The sequence below is a fragment of the Vitis riparia genome, chromosome 14 (assembly GCF_004353265.1).
Source record: "Vitis riparia cultivar Riparia Gloire de Montpellier isolate 1030 chromosome 14, EGFV_Vit.rip_1.0, whole genome shotgun sequence".
Classification (NCBI taxonomy): Eukaryota; Viridiplantae; Streptophyta; class Magnoliopsida; order Vitales; family Vitaceae; genus Vitis; species Vitis riparia.
In genome coordinates, this window is record NC_048444.1 from 18,756,949 (window position 1) to 18,777,542 (window position 20,594).

Below are 20,594 nucleotides of genomic sequence, written 5' to 3' on the forward strand. Positions count from 1 at the left end.
CATCACCACCAACAGTTTAATCCTAGCGGCATCCCGGGCCTCACTTCAGCATGGCTATGGCCACCTCTGCATGCTAACTCTAAAGGCACACGTGCCTCATTTTTTTAATTCATCTTCAAAACTCCATTTAGAAAAAAGAATTTTTTTTCCCAATTTTCATATTTATTTATTTACCATTATTTTAGTTATTATTATTACTTTATTTATTTATTTATTAAAATTCCATCTCTCAACTTTTTTTTCCCGATTCCCGAATTTAAATTTCCAACTTAAAAAACTTCAAATATTCTCATTCATTTATTTAATGATTATTTTCGTTATTATTATTATTCTATTTATCTATTTTTTTATTTTAAAATTCCAAACTTTTTTTTAAAAAAAATTCCGATTCCCGAATTTAAATTTTCAACTTCAAAAATTCCAATAATTTAATTTCAAAAATTCCAATATTCACGTTGTTCTTTTCTTTAATTACTTATTTCGTTATTATTATTCTATTTATTCATTCACTTATTTATTTTAAAATTCCATCTTTGAACAAATTTTCAAAATTTTGACCTCCGAATTTAATTTCCTATTTCAAAATTCTAATATTTACGTTCATTTCTTTAATTATTTATTTTCGTTATTATTATTCTATTTATTTATTCATTTATTTATTTTAAAATTCTATCCTTAAACAATTTTTCGAAATCCCGATTCCCGAATTTAATTTCCCCTAAAAATTCTAATATTCATGTTCTTTTCTTTAATTATTTATTATCGTTATTATTATTCTATTTATTTATTCTAAAATTTCATCTTTAGACAATTTTTCAAAATCCCGACTTCCGAATTTAATTTCCCGTTTCAAAAATTCTAATATTCACATTTTTTTCTTTAATTACTTATTTCGTTGTTATTATTCTATTTATTCATTCACTTATTTATTTTAAAATTCCATCTTTAAACAAATTTTCAAAATTCCGATCTCCAAATTTAATTTCTTATTTCAAAATTCTAATATTTATGTTCATTTCTTTAATTATTTATTTTCGTTATTATTATTCTATTTATTTATTTTAAAATTCCATCCTTAAACAATTTTTCGAAATCCCGATCCCCGAATTTAATTTCCCCTAAAAATTCTAATATTCATGTTCTTTTCTTTAATTATTTATTATCGTTATTATTATTCTATTTATTTATTTTAAAATTTCATCTTTAAACAATTTTTCGAAATCCCAACTTCCGAATTTAATTTCCTGTTTCAAAAATTCTAATATTCACGTTCTTTTCTTTAATTATTTATTTTCGTTATTATTATTCTATTTATTTGTTTATTTATTTCCTTTAAAAATTCCTATCATAAAAGTTCAATTCTTCAAAAATCTGACTTCTAAATTCAATTTTCAATATAAAAAATTCTATTATTCACTTTCGTTCGTTTAAATATTATTTTGATCATTATTATTATAATTTCATTTATTTATTTATTCATTTCTTTTTAAAATTCCAATCATTAAAGTTCAACTCTTCAAAAATCTAACTTCCAAATCTAATTTCCAATATAAAAAATTCCACTGTTTGCATTTATTTGTTTAATGATTATTTTCGTTATTATTATTGTTTCATTCATTTATTCACTTGTTCATTTATTTAAAATTTCATCCCTAAATAAATCTTTAAATCTCCAATCCCTAAGTCCAATTTCCAATTCCCGAGATCCTAACTTCCGCAATTATTTATCCAATCATTATTACTTCATCATTATTATTATTCCATTCACTTATTCATTTACTTAAAATTCCGCTTTCAAATAATTCTTCAAAATTTCGATTTCCAAATTTAGCTCTCCGAAATTCCAATTTTCCAATTTCCGCACTTACTTTTCAATTCTTAATATTCTAATTCTCTCATTTATTCCGTTACTTACTTATTATTATCATTATTGTTATCATTTTATTCATTTATTTCTAAAAATTTTGCCTCTGAATGATTTCCAAGATTTCCAATTTTTATAACTCGATTTTCATAATTTCTACTTCTCAAATAATTTTCAATCCTGATTTCTTTCAAAATTTAATTCCCAAAGTCCCAATTTTCGTAACTTAATTTTTCTTAAAAAAATCCCGAACTCTAAAATAATTTTCAAGGTCCCAATCTCTTTCAAATTTAATTTCTAAAAATCTCATTCTTACATTTAATTTCTAAAAATCTGATTTTCAAATAACCTCTAAAACTCCAATTTTCAAATAATCTCTAAGACTCCAATTTTCAAATAATCTCTAAGACTCCAATTTTCAAATAAACTTCAAAAATCCAGTTTTCCCTCAAACAGTTTTAATTTCTGTTTGGCGATGTATGTGATAGGTTTTGTGCTTTTTTATTGTACACTGACCCCATTTTTATAATAGCGCATTGCTCATTCGTGGCCCAGGTACGCATCTACTCTCTTTTTAGTCATTCTTTATGCATGTTTTGATTCCCATATGTGCATGATCGATTTGAGTATCCATTGATTTTCCTATTGATTGCTACGTCAACTTCATTTTATTAGTAGAGACCCGACTTTAAGGACTTAGAGGGGTGCTACGATCTTTACCGTACCTTCCCGATAAGTATCCTGACCCCCGACCCCGACCCAGTTTTTCACAGACCACAATTTCCAAAATAAGGAGTCACGCTTAGGGTTTTCTTTCTTATTTTGTTTACCCTTTTAAAAATAAAACAAAAATGAGTGGTGACTCCAAGTCATTTTCTCAATAAATAAAAATAATTTTTCTAATAAAAATCGAGCTCGCCATCGAGTGGAAACGCATGAGCCGAAATGCGAGGTCTACAGTATCACTCTATCTCAATCTATTTGGTTATATTTTAGCTTTATATAGATTTTTTGGATTGTATGATGTTTTCCACATTGTTCATAATTGTTGAAATTTCTTCATAATTATGGATGGTCACTATTTGAGTCGCATAATGAATCTCCACTTGAATCATAGTATAAATCTCTATTTATGGATTTATTATTGCTTATAGTTGGTTGGGCTCGAAGCAATTGGGCTTGAGGCAAAAAAAAAAAAGGGTATAGAACCATTCATCAATGAGAACAGTTGCAATTGATTTGGTAAATCGGTAAGCAGAATAGATATTATTTCAATGTAATTGAAATTCAACAAACATAGAAACCACCAGTATGATTCCAAGTTTGCCAATATTACTAAAATAGTACTCAGTATAAAGTATGATGCCATAGTACCAGGAAGTTTATTAACCGAAGAATAAGCTTTCTCAGCATGACTGGGAGTAAGATGAGTAACGCTTCCACCAATGCATCAATTATCATCCTGAACAGCCGTCAAAAAATAAGCAGGGATATAATAGAACAAAGAATCAATACAAATATGAGAAAACACCCAACATTGTTACTCTAACCAACTCTCTTTCTCACATGCTGCTCTACTTCTCACATGCTGCTAACCGTTTCTCAATTGTTTCAAGTATTTATTTCTAGATAAAACCTTACTCTTTAACCTAGGCAACTTGATGCTCAATTTATTCAAGGACCAAAAACCATGGACACCTCCTGCAACAAAAGGGATGTTACAAAAGCAATCAATAAATCATAAACATATCAGCAATATTAAACTTCTATATTATAAAAGTCTAATGGCAGACTCCATAGCATCAATTACATATTCCATTGCTCTATCTGCTTCTAGGACCACATTTGCCTTCCTACAAATCTCTTCTAGTTGTGAACTCTTCTTTAGAACAAGCCCTTTCATTTTCCTTGTTTTCAGCTATTCCAACCAAGAAACTTCTCCCTCAACCTGCACAATGAACTTACTTTTCCTTTACATCTTAGAACAAAATCCATCCCCATGTTGCATAATAAAAATATGTAACATAAGATCAAAATTATATAGAACTTCAAAGTTGATATTTTGCATCCATAAACCAAATGAGACCTAGAATGCATGTTTAGAAATTAGAATATGGAACTCAACCATTTGCAGAGTACCATAACATTCCATTCACTAAAAAGGTTAACCAATTCACAGGAATTTTCCAAATTCTGCTTGAAGACTCATATATAGATGGATGGGTTGTAATGGCCAAGGATAAAGCCAATATATAATACAACAAGGTCCAATATGAATCCAGTCCCCCTCCACTCATATATCCCACTTTTATCCTTATAAGCTCCATAACTCGAGCAAGGAAGCGGGGCTAATAAAAAATAAATTAAAAGATGAGATGAAATAAAATGATGAAATGCCATTAGGCTTTTTCTTGATCTATTAATGGGAATGGAATACATAGTACCATGCATATTTAGAAGAGTCTTGTAAGGTTTCTTTTATTTTGCTTTATTTCTTTCTTTTTTTTTCCTTGACAGCCCTCCATTTTTTCTAGCCAAATGTGAGATTGATCTTTGTTATTATGTTTTATAATTATGTAGAGTTCCATTTCTCTACAATTAACAATGTGATTGGGTCTTTTCAATTACTTTAGATGCTTCTTTAGTTGTAAGTCTAATTGCCATATCAGCATGTTGCTTGTTCCATTCTCAAATCTGAAAATATGATGCAAGTTTTTTCTATATTAATAAAATAATATTACATCCTATATTGACCATTAAAGGAGAGAAAAACTTCTAAACATTTTTGGATTTTAGAGTAATTTTTCGAAAGGAAAACTGAAAAATAATGGGATTAACTTCTCAAGACAAACTTAATAAACCACACTGCTTATATGTTTCAGCTTGTGTTTCGAGTTTGCTCTCACTCATAACTCACATCACACACCAAAAAACCCTCCCAAATTCTCTTTGATACTGCTAATAGCCTACACAAAACACATGTTGAACATAAGGAAGTGAGACTCTACCATCTTCTAATCTTTTTCAGGATCACTACCAAACAACCTCAGGGAGCAACAACCACATTTACATAGCCACATACATACTAAGAAACCAAAACCTTAACCCAGACTATCACATTGCATCCAAGTTCATATGGCCTATCTCAAAAATCAAAACTCTAAACCTACCCATTTCCAAAAGAGAATAGAAAACACTAGCCCAAACTCCATATCTCTCGGTTTTGAAGGAAGAGAGTTGTTGCAGGGAAGGAGCAATCAGAATTACTGAAAACAGAAATCTCCACTGAAGATGGCCTTGAAAGGAGGAGCTGGTTTATGATTTGATGAAACCAGACATGGTCATAGAACTGAAGTCTGAATTGGTTAACATCTGTGGACCAAAAGAAATGGGATTTAGTGGTGAAGGATGTAGCTGGAGCAGCTGAGGATGTGGCAGGAGAGACGTTGAGAGGGTTTAAAAAGAAGGGGCCATGAAAATAAAAAGTATCAAGCTGTGGTGTATGAGAGCAGATATGGGCCTTTTATACTTAGGCACTTATTAAGAGCATCAATATTAGACCAAACCAAAGGTTATGCTTATTAAAGAGGGCCAAGATTGGGTCCTCTGTACAATTCATCCCCTTTTCTAAAGATCAAGATTGGAGCCTTAGTCATCAAGGATATAATTTTTGTAGTAGTGCATTCATTCATATTACAATGACAATCATTTTAAGCTACTAAAAATATTTCTGCTATGAAAAGGATCATTATAAACGTTCATGGAAAGCAAATTTGGTGAATTGGTACATACCATGCAGCTGTATAAACAACTTTTGAAGCCTTGAGAGAAAATTTTCATCTTCAGGCATTCTTCCACTACCAGATGGTCCAAGGATGGGAATGTGAAAGTATAGCCTCCTGAACAGAAGCTTGTGAGGTTTGCTAAACAAACAAGGGCAATGTGTTCTAATTTGCAAAAAGCAATCTCATCTGTTGCTTCGCCTCCTCCTCTGGAAACTACTTCTTTCATCGTATCTGATCCACCTACTTTGAGGTTTTTGAGTTGCACCAGACTTTTAACTGTTGATGGTGGTAGCAAATTAACCAGACTGCCACAAGACCATACATCTAAAGGCTCTAGGTTCTGGAATGTCACTGAGCTTGGTACCAAACTTATCAAACGGTCACAGTTCCATACTTCAAGAGTTTCAAGATTTTGACCTCGTTTGAAGTTTTCCTTGCACAAATGCGTCAGCTCAGGTAGGTCGTGCAACTGTACTTCTCTTAACTTAGCAAGTGCCATGGCATGACTTTCCTCATCAACAAGTTCTTTAAGCTGTACAACCTTTTTGACTGAACCACATCTTCTCACATTGAGCTTTTTTAGATTATGTAACGTATGAAGCATAAAGGATGGAATTGCAACCGAATTATCTCCATATCTAAGTACATTCAGAACTCTAAGTTTGCAAATGGACTCCATTGGAAATTGTTCTTGCTGTATTTTTGTGGCACTGTTCCTATCCAATGTCTATTTCTCCAAATTAGGTTATGCAACCTGATAAATCCCTCAAACAAAATAATTTAGTCTATCAAATTACAACTATCATATAAATAAGGTGTTTGTATATATAAAGAAGTGCATTTTTATTTCTCTAATTCAAACAAAAGGCATGACAAAACTAATATAATATGTGATGTTGTTTATATATAAAAGTGACTATGAGCACGACGGGTAGCAATGTCTAAAAGATTGACTTAGTAAAAACGGATTTATAAACCAAACAAAAGAAAAAACTCGCTTGGAAGTTAGTTTTTAAAATTGAGTGTTTTCTTCCCATGATTAACATGATCAAAATAAATAATGTATAGATTCATAAAACTAATTTTTTTAGACATAAATATATACTTAATTAAAACATAAAAATTACATGCATCCATTTTAAAATAATTTTATCTTTTTTCAAAACAAATCATTATAGCGTAGATATGTCTATTTACATTTAATTTCAATATTCTTATTCACACATGCAAATGATAATTTGACCAAAATTTCAGCCGCATTTTGCTTCATTTATACTATTTGACAAAAATTTTACCTGAAAAATATCTATATACAATTCATTGCAATTAATAAATAAGCATAAGAAAACAATGACCCACATACAATAGCCTGGATTTCTATTAGCTTCAAGAAAAATAGCAAGACTCAGCAGCAACTATGCTTTCTATTTTCAATCAACACCAATTCAAATCATATCAAAGCCTCCACCCAGAGATTTAATACCACCACCAACACCACCACCTCTGGTTGTCGGTGAGAAAAAATTAGGAAAGGACTACATCCACACTTAAGCTGATGATAGTCTCACTTTTCTTGGATATTAACAAAACCCACATCATAAAACTCAACACTTCCTTTCCTCCCATTTCTTTTCTTAGCAAGCAAACAATAACAAATCAAGATATCACATAAATGAAAGCATGTCTTGAGAAATAAAAATTGTAATGCATTTTGACAGAAGTGGTAAAGAGTTCTAAGGTTGTAAGCTGTAAAAGTGATGGACAACATTTGAAAATTTTACATGATTTTTTTACAAAAAGAAAATAGAAACAAATACAAAAGATTAAACTGAAAATACTTCAAAGAATGGGATTTCGAGAAAATGGGAGTTGAAGGATGAGAACAAAAAAGGATTAGAAAATGAGAGTATGGGTTTGGAGGTGAAGAGATTCAAATTCAATCTTTTTTGGAGTGAAAGTGCTTTGAAAAAACAAAGAGAACACAAAAAAAAAAAAAAAAATGTTTTCAGAAGTAAAAATATATCATTTTTCCTGCATTTTCTAGGAAACCAAATAGATTTAATGATGCATTTTGATGGAGACCCACCTCCTGATGCTCAACTCAGAAATCATTTGATGATGTATTTTTTTCTGTAATTGAGATCTGTAAGGACCTTCACAAGAACTAGGCTGAAGAACAAGAGGTTCTGGTGTGTTCTTTTCTTCATGTTGTTCTTTTGTTCTTAGAACAGTACCAAAAATAAGGAAAAAACAACTAAAAGGTGTTCTCTGAAAACACCATGTTTTGGGAGGAGTTTCCAAAAAACTGTTTTCCAATCTTCTTCTTGCCAAACTTGTTTTCCATCTAAAAGGGGTGTTTCTGTTTTTTAGAACAGTTAACAAACAGGGCTACATGAAGGTGTGTGCAATGATTGGACTTCAAAATCATTACTGATAGCACGTAGTATTGAGTCTTAAAACATACTACCAAAATCATTCTTAAATGCCATTTTTTTCCTTTCTTATTCCAGAAAGGGGAAAAAAGGATTGGAGTTTTCATTAAAAAACTAAAAAAGATACTATAAAAGCTTGTTTTTATTATTAAATTGGATTTACAAGTCGCCCCAACTTGTAGTAGAAGTAAGACTAGAAATAATTAAAGCCAATGTGCCAACTAAATTAGAAACTCAAAGGCTAAACATATATAATTTTTTTATCTTTTTTATTTATTGCTTTCTTCCATTTTATTATTATTTCTTTAATATTTTTAGGACTTATATAATTTTTTTTATCTTTTTTATTTATTGCTTTCTTCCATTTTATTATTATTTCTTTAATATTTTTAGGACTTATTTTTAGAAACTCATATGTGGAATGTGTTATCAAACTCAAACAAGAAGAGCATATGCAATTTAGAACTCAAATTTGGAATATATTTAGGGTTGATGGCATTATAAATCAACTTCACTGCATAAACTATTACTTAAAATTGTCTTTGAATTAAACTATTTTTTATTGGGATTGAGCTATATGGGCCCAACATGGCTAACACTTAGCACATCCGAAGGGAAGGCCAGCCAAAGTCGTGGCCCCTCAATCTACCAATTGTTTATTTGTCCCTTTATACAACATAGGGGGCGTCACCAGGAGGATTCGATACTAGGACTAAACCTTATGTCCAACCAACTCCTGGTGGTTGGACATAAGGATTAGTCCTAATATCGAATCCTCCTGGTGATGCTCCCTATGTTGTATAAAGGGACAAATAAACTCAGATGGTACTAGAAGTTGGTTGGACATAAGGTTTAGTCCTAGTAGTGAATCCTCCTGGTGACGCCCCCTATGTTGTATTAAGGGACAAATAAACAATTGGTGGATTGAGGGGTCACGGCTCTGGGCCTCTAGCCTTCCCTTTGGATGTGCTAAGCGCCAGCCATGTTGGGCACATATGACTCAATCCCAACATTTTAAGTTATTAAATTATATTAAGTGGTTAAATTGAATTACTCAATCAATTTTAACTTTAAGTTGTAATATATTACATTACTTTATCAAATATATTTAATATATTTAATTAATAACTTAAATTAAGTCATTAAATCAGGTTAAATCAATAAATTGACTTATCATACACTTTAATAATTTTAATTTTACTTTTTCTTTTTTTAAAAAAAAGAATAAATGAAATAAATATTATTATATCATATAATATAGATCATAAATATTATAAAATAATCGACTTCCTATTAGCATGATATTTTACATCAAATAAAAAAAAAAAGTTTTTAATACCATACATGTAACGAGTTTATAGATAAAAATATTAGCTCATTTCTTTTGAAAAAATAAATAATAAAAAGATGATAAAAAATATGAATAAATTAACAAAAATTGAAAACTATATAATGATGGGCTCACAAATGGTTTATACACGAAGGATAAGAGATTCAAATTTTTATTTTTATTTTGGTCAAATGAGATGGCTTCATTGCTAATAAAGTTGGAAAATTTTAGTAGGCAAATTAATTGTAATTAGTTGAGTGTTGTCTTATTTGATGTGGTAGGTGTAAACACGAAGCCAGAATTGACCAACTTGCTTCTCCTTTCAATTTTTTTTGCCTTTTTTGTCTTCCTTGACTATAATTCATAGCAGCAGCCTGGTAGAAGGTTCTACTTTTATTTTCATTTTTCTTCACTTTCCTTAATCCAAGTAGAGTTGTGAAGACAGTGTGGCTTATGGTTGAAAAATGCCACCAAAGCACAGGTAGCATGGTAAGCTTTCCAAGAAGAGTGAAATCAAAATCTCAACTACTGTGAGAAAATAGATAATAACATTAAAGACAGTAATAAAAAACTCAGAAATTGTAATGATAACTTGACTTACTGAGAACCCATCGATGGGTATGGTTGGAACTTTGAATGATCGATGGGTATGCCCACGGCTGATTTTCATTTTCATTTCCATTCTGCTAGTTTGTGCCTCCATCTCCTTCTTTGCTTTCTAAAACCTTTCATTTCCTTTTCCTTTTTTTCCTTTTGTCACATTGAATCCAATTGCATGAGTTCTCTCTTGACCCATAGTCCTTGAGGTCCTTTGCTTGCTAAAAGTAGAAACCCTTTCATTGAATCCGCACTGCTGGTATTTTTTGTCATCTGGTTTCCTGGAGCAGAAAAAGTGGGAAATCCCAAATAGGAAATGGAGGAAACTGTTGTTACGATTGCAGCAAAAGTTGCAGAGTACCTGGTCGCTCCAATTGGACGTTCATTTGGCTATCTGTTTAACTACCGCAGCAACATTGATGATCTCAGGCAACAAGTTGAGAAGCTGGGGGATGCCAGGGCTAGGTTGGAGCGATCTGTAGATGAAGCTATTAGGAATGGGGATGAAATTGAAGCTGATGTTGACAACTGGCTTTTACGTGTTAGTGGGTTCATGGAAGAGGCTGGCAAATTTTTTGAGCTTGAGAAGAAAGCAAACCAGAGCTGTTTCAATGGGTCCTGTCCAAATTTGAAGTCACAATACCAGCTGAGCAGGGAAGCGAAGAAGAGGGCAAGGGTTGTTGCTGAAATCCAAGGAGATGGAAAATTTGAGAGGGTATCATATCGTGCTCCTCTGCCAGGGATAGGATCTGCGCCTTTCAAAGGTCATGAAGCTTTTAGAATCAAGAATGACTACTTTGGATGAAATTATGGAGGCCTTGAGGGATGCTCATGTCAATATCATTGGGGTATGGGGAATGGCTGGTGTGGGGAAGACCACACTGATGAAACAAGTAGCTAAACAAGCTGAAGAAGAGAAGTTATTTGACAAGGTGGTTATGGCTTATATATCTTCCACTCCTGAGTTGAAAAAAAATCAAGGTGAACTTGCAGACATGCTTGGTTTGAAATTTGAGGAGGAGAGTGAAATGGGAAGAGCGGCTCGACTATGTGAGAGGTTGAAGAAAGTGAAGAAGATCCTCATCATTTTGGATGATATTTGGACTGAACTTGATCTGGAGAAAGTGGGAATTCCTTTTGGAGATGATCATAAGGGATGTAAAGTGGTGCTCACCTCTAGAAATAAACATGTATTGTCCAATGACATGGGTACTCAAAAGGATTTCCCTGTTGAACATTTACAAGAAGAAGAAGCATTGATTTTATTTAAGAAGATGGCAGGTGATTCCATTGAGGAGCCAGATTTGCAATCCATATCAATTGATGTAGCAAAAGAATGTGCGGGTTTGCCAATTGCAATCGTAACAGTGGCAAAGGCTTTAAAAAACAAGGGTTTGTCTATATGGGAGGATGCCTTGTGACAACTAAAGAGGTCTATTCCAACAAACATTAAAGGAATGGATGCAATGGTATACTCAACTCTGGAGTTGAGTTACAAACACTTGGAGGGTGATGAAGTTAAGTCCTTGTTCTTACTTTGTGGTTTAATGTTTAATAAGATTTATATTGATGATTTATTGAAATATGGTATGGGTCTGCGATTGTTTCAAGGAACTAATACATTGGAAGAAGCAAAAAATAGAATTGATACATTGGTCGATAGCCTCAAAGCTTCAAAGCTGTTACTAGACACTGGCCACAATTCATTTGTTAGAATGCATGATGTTGTTCGTGATGTTGCCATAGCAATTGTATCCAAGGTCCATCATGTATTTTCTCTGCGAGAAGATGAATTGGCAGAGTGGCCAAAGATGGATGAACTCCAAACCTGCACCAAGATCTGTCTGGCTTACAATGATATTTGTGAGCTTCCTATAGGATTGGTATGTCCGGAACTTGAACTTTTTTTATTCTATCACACCATTGATTATCATCTGAAAATCCCAGAGACATTTTTTGAAGGGATGAAAAAACTCAAAAGTTTTAGACCTTTCTAATATGCATTTTACATCACTACCTTCGTCACTCAATTGCCTTACAAATCTTTGAACATTGAGTTTGAATTGGTGCAAGTTATGAGACATCTCGATAATTGTAGAGCTAAAGAAACTAGAATTTCTTTAGCTTTATGGGTTCGAATATTGAAAAGTTGCACAGAGAAATTGCGCAGTTGACCCATCTAAGCCTGTTTGATTTGTGGGACTGTTCCAAACTTAGAGAAATTCCACCAAATGTCATATCAAGCTTGTCCAAATTAGAAAATTTGTGCATGGAAAATAGTTTTACTCTATGGGAGGTGGAAGGAAAAAGTAATGCTTCCATTGCCGAGTTAAAATATTTGTCCCATTTAACTACTTTAGACATACAAATGCCAGATGCCAAACTGTTGCTGACAGACGTCCTGTTTGAGAAGTTGATAAGATATAGAATATTTATAGGTGATATCTGGAGCTGGGATAAAAATTGTCTAACCACAAAAACATTGAAGCTCAGTAAACTCGATACAAGCCTTCATCTAGCTGATGGTATTAGCTTACTGTTGAAAGGAGCAAAAGATCTACACTTGCGTGAACTGAGTGGTGCTGCAAATGTTCTTCCCAAGTTAGATAGGGAAGGTTTTCTTCAATTAAAGCATCTCCATGTTGAAAGAAGTCCAGAGATGCAACATATCATGAATTCAATGGATCCAATTCTGTCACCTTGTGCTTTTCCTGTTCTGGAGTCATTATTTCTCAATCAGTTGATTAACTTGCAAGAAGTATGTCATGGCCAACTTCTAGTAGGGTCCTTTAGTTATTTAAGAATTGTAAAAGTGGAACATTGCGATGGTTTAAAATTCCTCTTTTCAATGTCTATGGCTAAAGGCCTTTCAAGACTTGAAAAAATAGAAATAACTAGATGCAAAAACATGTATAAGATGGTTGCACAAGGAAAAGAAGATGGAGATGATGCTGTTGATGCAATTTTGTTCACTGAGCTGAGATACTTGACATTACAACATTTACCGAAGTTCAGAAATTTCTGCTTAGAAGGGAAAACAATGCCTTCCACCACGAAGAGGTCACCAACAACTAATGTAAGGTTCAACGGCATTTGTTCAGAGGGTGAACTTGATAATCAGACATCGGTTTTCAACCAACTGGTATGTCATAGCTCAATAATACTTTCTAGCTAGTCATTTTATTTTTGAATCTCTTCAGTTTAAAAAATTGCTATTTTTGGAAAAAAATTTCAGGACTTGCCACTCAATTGATTTGGGTCAATAGGTCACCCTTCATTTATTTCCCAAAAATTATCACTGTTAATGCATCTTCTTCTAAGACTTTAAGAGAATGAGTTTCAACTAATACCCAACCTATTAATAAATGAAAGGAAAATATGACATGACATCATGCCTTTTGTAGGTTACATGTTTTGTTTTAATATTTGAAACTCTGGGTTCAAAGGGAAAACTGTGCAAAGATTTAAGGTTTATCCATTGATGTAATAGAAAACTGTTCACAATCCAAATAGACCCAGTGAATCTTGTCTTGGTGCGATGTCCAAATACCAGACCATTAGTTCTGGAGAGCTTAGTATAAAATCCATATATAAACACATACACAATATATGTGTATGTATATATATGTGTACGAAAATCTTGACAGAAACTACAAATGCCTAAAGTTTTGAGAAATTGCATATCATTTATAACATTTCTGGAAACTATAAACATGCTTGATAGAAAACTCTAATTTTATTTGAGATTACAGCTGTCATGATAATTATTTTCACTATATTTATTGCAGTATTATGCCTTGTCCTCAGTAGTTTGGCATATACAAATGATTCAATATACCATTGTTCTTATGCTCTCCGAGTTTCTCATGTTACAGGAGGGTTGGCATGGTCAACTCCTACTTTCCTTCTGCAACCTCCGGTCCCTGAAGATAAAGAATTGTGCTTCACTGTTGAAAGTACTCCCACCCAGTTTTGCTTCAAAACTTACGGAATTTGGAAGTACTAATAGTGGAAAACTGTAAACAATTTGAAGAAGTATTTGACCTTGAAGGGCAAAATGTTGATGATGGACCTGTTGGGCTCCTGCCTAAGTTAGAAAAACTGAGTTTAATTGGTTTGCCTATGTTGAGACATATATGCAACAAGGACCCTCGACACATTCTGTGCTTCCAAAACCTGAAACGGTTAAAAGTACACAAATGTGGGAGCTTGAGAAACCTTTTCCCTGCTTCTATGGCCTTGGGTCTTATGGGCACTATCATATTTCCTAAGTTAATCCATCTTTCACTAGAATCTTTACCCAGCCTAACAAGTTTCTATCAAGCATATCATGTTCTAAAAAGGTTTGATTCTGCAGATGATATCCCAGTTGCAGTGCTCTTTAATGAGAAGGTCAGTTCTCTCTTAGAATCCTTTTCATTTTACTTCTTATGATATTAAATTTCCTTATAATACTGTTTAGAATCAAATTTGGAATGAAAAGAAAGAAAATTTGGATTAAATCTTGCTTCTGGAATATTTTAATTGTATGGCAGTTTTCTATTCATATTAGAATGAATTTCATCCAAATTCTGTTATTTGTTGACAGATTTTTTTTCCTTAAAATTCTAATTATTTAGGTGATGGAATTCAACTTTTTTAAGCATGCACATTCCCTCCACCCCCTCTTCAATGGGGATCTCTGGTAAACATATACAGGACAACCCAAAGTAGTTGCCTATAATAATGTTAAGGTAGAACTTTAGTTTGTTTTTTTTTTTTGGTTTTAAGGAAAGGTGGATTTAGGGTTTATAAGATGACTGAGTATCTTGTTGCTTCCGATAAGTTTTTCCACCATTTTTACATAAATGCTATTTGAGGGGTGCTTCTAATCATTTTCTGGGATCTGGAATTTGTGTTCCATCCACAAAATTTCAGCTGCAAATGTGAATTCCTCTGCTCAGCTAACAAAATAATTCATGTGAAAGTGGCAAGAAAAAAGAAAAAATTAGCAATTATAGGATCCTCCTCCTTGTCTTTTTCTTTATTGTATCTGAATATTTGAATCAGTATAAACCAAGATCAAATATTAGTCAGTGCCTTGAACTTAAATTGATGCATTGAGACCAAATGATGCATGTTTTCTCTTTAAAAAGTTCTTTCTTAGATGGGAAGGACACCTCATAACCAACCAGTCACCTGAAACAGAGAATTTTGATTTCAATGGTATTGATAGCATTGATGGCAACTTCATAAGCAATATTTGGAATATTTATGAGAAGATGAAGTGATGAAATTTATTATGTTTTTTTTTTCTTGCCCCAATTCAAGCTGGTTCTAGACATGGATAATTTTCTTCTATTAACCTTTTGCCTTATATTATCTTTATGTTAAATTATTCAAAATATATAAATAAAAAAATGGTGGGATGAACTCCACAGGCTGCATTGCCTAGCTTGTGTTGATAGCGGGAGGACCCAGAGTTGCTGTAGCTCCCTGAAGTACTCGTCTCCTCAACTGAGAACAATGCTTCCTTCCTTCGTCTTGCAAAAGATGTCCGAACAGGTATTCCGGACACACCCTCCGACGCCTTTGTTAGTTTGGCGGTCAAGCATATTGATATTCTTGGGCCCTTTTTTAGGAATGCTTAGCCCCTCATGGTTGGGTCGTCGGGGGCCTTTTATAGTGTTTGGAGCCCTGTCACTTTGAAGATGGGAGGGCTCTTTGATTTTCATGGTCATAATGGTGCTCAAAGGGTGGCAAAGCCATCATTATCCTGTAGGCGGCTATCAGAGATTGTTGGGGGAAGGACTTGTCGTCCCACTTGTCTTTTCACGCTGTAGGCGGCGTAGGGCAGGTCGTAGCAAGTCGTCTGAAAAGACTTGGGAATGTCCTGTCGAGTATGCTTTTGGCGAAGTGAGTAATGATTGCCCGTGAAATAGGGTCAGGGATACTATTTAGGACGACAACTACCGGAGGGTATGACGTGCCACGTGTCCACTGGAGGAGTGCCTTGTGGACGTCCGGACAGAGGGTATGACGTGCCACGTGTCCACCGGAGGAGTGCCTTGTGAGGCCAGGGTGGCCTACTACGTGTACGTTTAGGGGTGGTCTCTACAGCTTGGAGCTATTAAACATCTCAGGACTGGATAATGTGAAAAAGATATGGCACAACCAACTTCCTCAAGATTCCTTCACCAAACTAAAAGATGTGAAGGTGGCATCCTGTGGACAACTGCTGAATATTTTTCCATCCAGTATGTTGAAAAGGTTACAAAGTCTACAGTTTCTGAAAGTAGTGGATTGTAGTTCATTAGAAGAGGTTTTTGATATGGAAGGGATAAATGTGAAGGAATCTGTAGCAGTCACTCAGTTAAGTAAATTGATTCTACAATTTCTGCCAAAGGTTAAACAGATATGGAATAAGGAACCCCACGGAATTCTCACTTTTCAAAACTTAAAATTAGTAATGATTGATCAATGTCAGAGTTTGAAAAACCTTTTTCCAGCATCTTTAGTCAGAGATCTAGTGCAACTTCAGGAACTGCAAGTGTGGTCTTGTGGGATAGAGGTAATTGTTGCAAAGGACAATGGAGTCAAGACAGCAGCTAAGTTTGTTTCCCTAAAGTAACCTCTCTCAGACTCTCCCATCTACATCAACTCAGGAGTTTCTACCCAGGGGCACATACTTCACAGTGGCCATTGTTGAAAGAACTGAAGGTGCATGAGTGCCCTGAAGTCGATTTATTTGCATTTGAAACTCCAACATTACAACAAATACATCATATGGGAAATCTTGATATGCTGATTCACCAGTCCCTTTTCTTGGTGCAACAGGTAAGGTCCCAAACCTTTTTGGATGTGATTCACCTCATCAAGTTTCATAATTGTCAAGTTTTGTTTAATTGTACATTAAATTTTCATGTTATTGTAGCAAGCACAATTAGTTTGCTCAGTAGATCATGTATTGGATTGCTTCCTTGCCACTATTTTTTCAGTTTTGTGAACCCTTATATATGTTTATAAAACCTGTCCAATCAGAGACTATTCATGAATTTTCCAGATATCCCTTCAAAGAAACTAGTGGGAGACTTCAACTAATTATATTATGCAATTAAATTTATCTGATTGAGCAGGTCTTGCAGTACAAGTAAACTAATAACTTGACCTGAAAAGGTGGATGTAGAGACCAAAACAACATGCTAGCAACAGGATTGTTGGCCCCCACTTGATCCAGAAGTTCCTTTAGAGAGGATCTTGGATTTCTTTGTTTCTCCCTATTGCAGTTGAACTTTTAAGCTAAAATTTTACCTAATCCTTTCTTGTGAGAGGAATTGATATGACTAGTCTATATAGTTCAAACCAATATTGCAATTTATAGTAAATTTTATTGGTTTTCAGAAATTATTTAATTTTTAAAACTATTATATAATAGCCAACTTATAGTAAACAATTCTGCACCACCATTCCAATCCATTTTTATTAAAGTGATTTACACCTTGCACTGAACTTCTCAAATGCCAAATGATCCTAATTAGACATTGAGAGGTGGCTGTCCATTGCATCTTCTGTGAATTGATTATTTTGCCATGTTATTCGCTTGGTTCAGAGAAATAAAACAGCTCCTCTTTGTAGATATGCATATGTTATTTGTATACTTGTTTTAATTGACAGAACAAATCTGTTTTGTTTGAGCCATTTATCAGGTTGCATTCCCTAACTTGGAGGAATTAACATTGGATTACAACAACGCGACAGAAATATGGCAAGAACAATTTCCAGTTAATTCCTTTTGCAGACTAAGAGTTCTGAATGTATGTGAATATGGAGATGTTTTGGTTGTCATTCTTTCCTTTATGCTTCAAAGATTACATAATCTGGAAAAACTTAACGGGAAAAGATGTAGTTCAGTCAAAGAGATATTCCAACTTGAAGGACATGATGAGGAAAATCAAGCCAAGATGCTTGGACGGTTAAGAGAAATATGGTTGCGTGATCTTCCAGGGCTGACCCATTTATGGAAGGAAAACTCCAAACCAGGCCTTGATTTGCAAAGTCTGGAGAGTCTTGAAGTGTGGAATTGTGACAGTTTGATAAATTTGACACCATGCTCGGTATCTTTCCAAAATCTAGATACTCTAGACGTGTGGTCTTGTGGCAGTCTGAGAAGTTTGATATCACCCTTGGTAGCTAAAAGTCTGGTAAAACTCAAAAAACTCAAAATGGGTGGATCACATATGATGGAAGTAGTAGTTGAAAATGAAGGAGGGGAAGGAGCAGATGAGATTGTTTTCTGCAAATTACAACACATGGTACTTCTGTGTTTGCCAAACCTCACAAGCTTCAGTTCAGGTGGTTATATATTCTCATTCCCATCCTTGGAGCATATGGTGGTGGAAGAATGCCCCAAGATGAAAATTTTCTCTTCAGGCCCCATAACTACACCAAGGCTAGAAAGAGTAGAAGTGGCAGATGATGAGTGGCACTGGCAGGATGATCTAAATACCACCATCCATAATTTGTTTATGAGGACGCATGGTATGTACTGATTCAGCAATCTTAGTTACAGAGGATGATTTAAGATTTTCTTTACTTGTGGTGAATGATAACAGTATGACTATTAGGAAGGCAACATCAATGTTGTTTCATGCACTGAAATCAAATATAAGAGGGCTTTACCTTTCCATTGGCTTCAGATTTTTCATATCTATCCTAGATTTTCTGTTTGTTTTTTCTATATTTAAATGATATATCAATCCCTGATTAAGTTGCCATGCTGCTTGGCAGTGAATAGAGAATGCTATTGCTCTTGCGACTTATTTTATGTGCAATCAAGTCAGGGTATTGCATCTTTTGTTTTAGTATTACATTCAGTTGTTGTGAGACAAGTATTTACATGATGCTAGGCCTGTTAGGATTGCTCAACTTGCAACTCATAGTTAATATGTTATTGTCATACCTATTAGCAATCGTTAAAATGAAAGTTTGTGAACTATTTTCTGAAATATTTATCCTATGATAGAAGGAAATGGTATTGCAGAATGATATGTTACTGTATTTTGAAAATAAATAAAGCAGTTCTGAAACCACAAAACCATGAATCAGTAATTGGGTTCTTGTTGAGATATTATGATATATTCTAGGAAAGTAGTTGCTATTGTTTAGGATTGTTTAGGATTGTTTCCTAAACTCACGACATTGTTTCCTAAACTCACGGTTTTCCCTTAATTAGGTTTGCTTGATGTACTATATATTGACGTGGATGAATATCAATTAGGGTTAAGCTTTGACCCTTTAATCACACTTTACATGGTATCAGAGCACTGACATGCACACACAATAAAACAATGGCCGGCGACGATGAACAACCACCATTGCCGCCACCTAAAAGGGAGATGAATTCACATTTTTTTCTCGGCACAGGAGACCGACCAGGCGACTTCATCACTCCCACTCGTTTACGCGACGACAATTACGATGATTGGGCTTCCGATATTCAGTTGGCATTGGAGGCACGCCGCAAGTTCGAATTTTTGGAAGGCACTATCACCGGACCACAACCTCCATATACCCAATCTGATTGGAACACCGTCAATGCAATGTTGGTTTCTTGGATTACAAACACAATCGATCCCGAGGTAAAGAGTACCCTATCTAAATTTCGTGATGCAAAACGCTTATGGGAGCATCTTAAGCAACGATATGCTATGGTTAATGGCCCAAGAATTCAACAGTTAAAGACTTCAATTGCTAAGTGTGAGCAACCGAAATCTATGTCTGTTACAACTTACTATGACAAATTGAATGTATTATGGGAGGAATTATTTAAGCATGAACCGCTAATTTCTTGCACTTGTTGTTCGTCTTGTACTGCCGCATCATTGAACCAAGCAAGACGTGAACAAGGAAAATTACATGATTTCTTGATGGGACTCAACACTGATCTGTACGCTCAATTACGAACCAATATCCTTTCTCAAGATCCCTTGCCTTCGCTTGATCGAGCATACCAATTGGTGATACAAGATGAGCGTGTGCGGCTCGCCAAGGCAGTCACAGAAGACAAGCCAGCAGAGGTTCTTGGCTTTGCTGTCCGTACAGGTGCTGGAAGAGGACGAGGAAAAATGGAGAGGCCTGTGTGTAGCCACTGCAAGAAGACGGGGCACGAGACTTCAACTTGTTGGTCCCTCGTTGCTTGTCCTCACTGTCACAAGCATGGCCATGACAAAAATAATTGTTATGAAATAGTGGGTTATCTGAGGGGTGGTTGGATCAAAACAAGGCTGATGGGGGTGCTGGACATAGTCGTCAGCAGGCTGGTCGTGGGCGTGGTTCAGCTCGTGCTAACGCGGCAAGCAGCACAGTTGGAGCATCCTCTACTAAAAGTTCTACCGATCAACTCTTCACACCCGAACAATGGAAAGCTCTTGCGGGCTTAATTGGTAATGCTCAAGTTCTGGATGACAGGTTGAATGGTAAGTTTGACACGAAGTCATGGATCATTGACACTGGGGCAACTCATCACGTGACCGGTGATTTATCTTGGTTATTTGATACTATAGCGTTGTTTGAGTGTCCGGTTGGCCTTCCTAATGGTGAATCTGTTG

The 20,594-nt window shown here is 34.5% G+C and overlaps 1 protein-coding gene across 1 annotated transcript in view; it reads left to right on the forward strand.

Moving 5' to 3' along the window:
* Nucleotides 1-18,536, forward strand: part of LOC117930520 — a 55,772-nt gene extending 37,236 nt beyond the window's left edge. The window contains exon 3 of the mRNA XM_034851163.1: nt 17,694-18,536. Coding sequence (XP_034707054.1) covers nt 17,694-18,536 — 843 coding nt within the window. The remainder of the gene's footprint in view (nt 1-17,693) is intronic.
* The last annotated feature ends 2,058 nt before the right edge of the window (nt 18,537-20,594 follow it).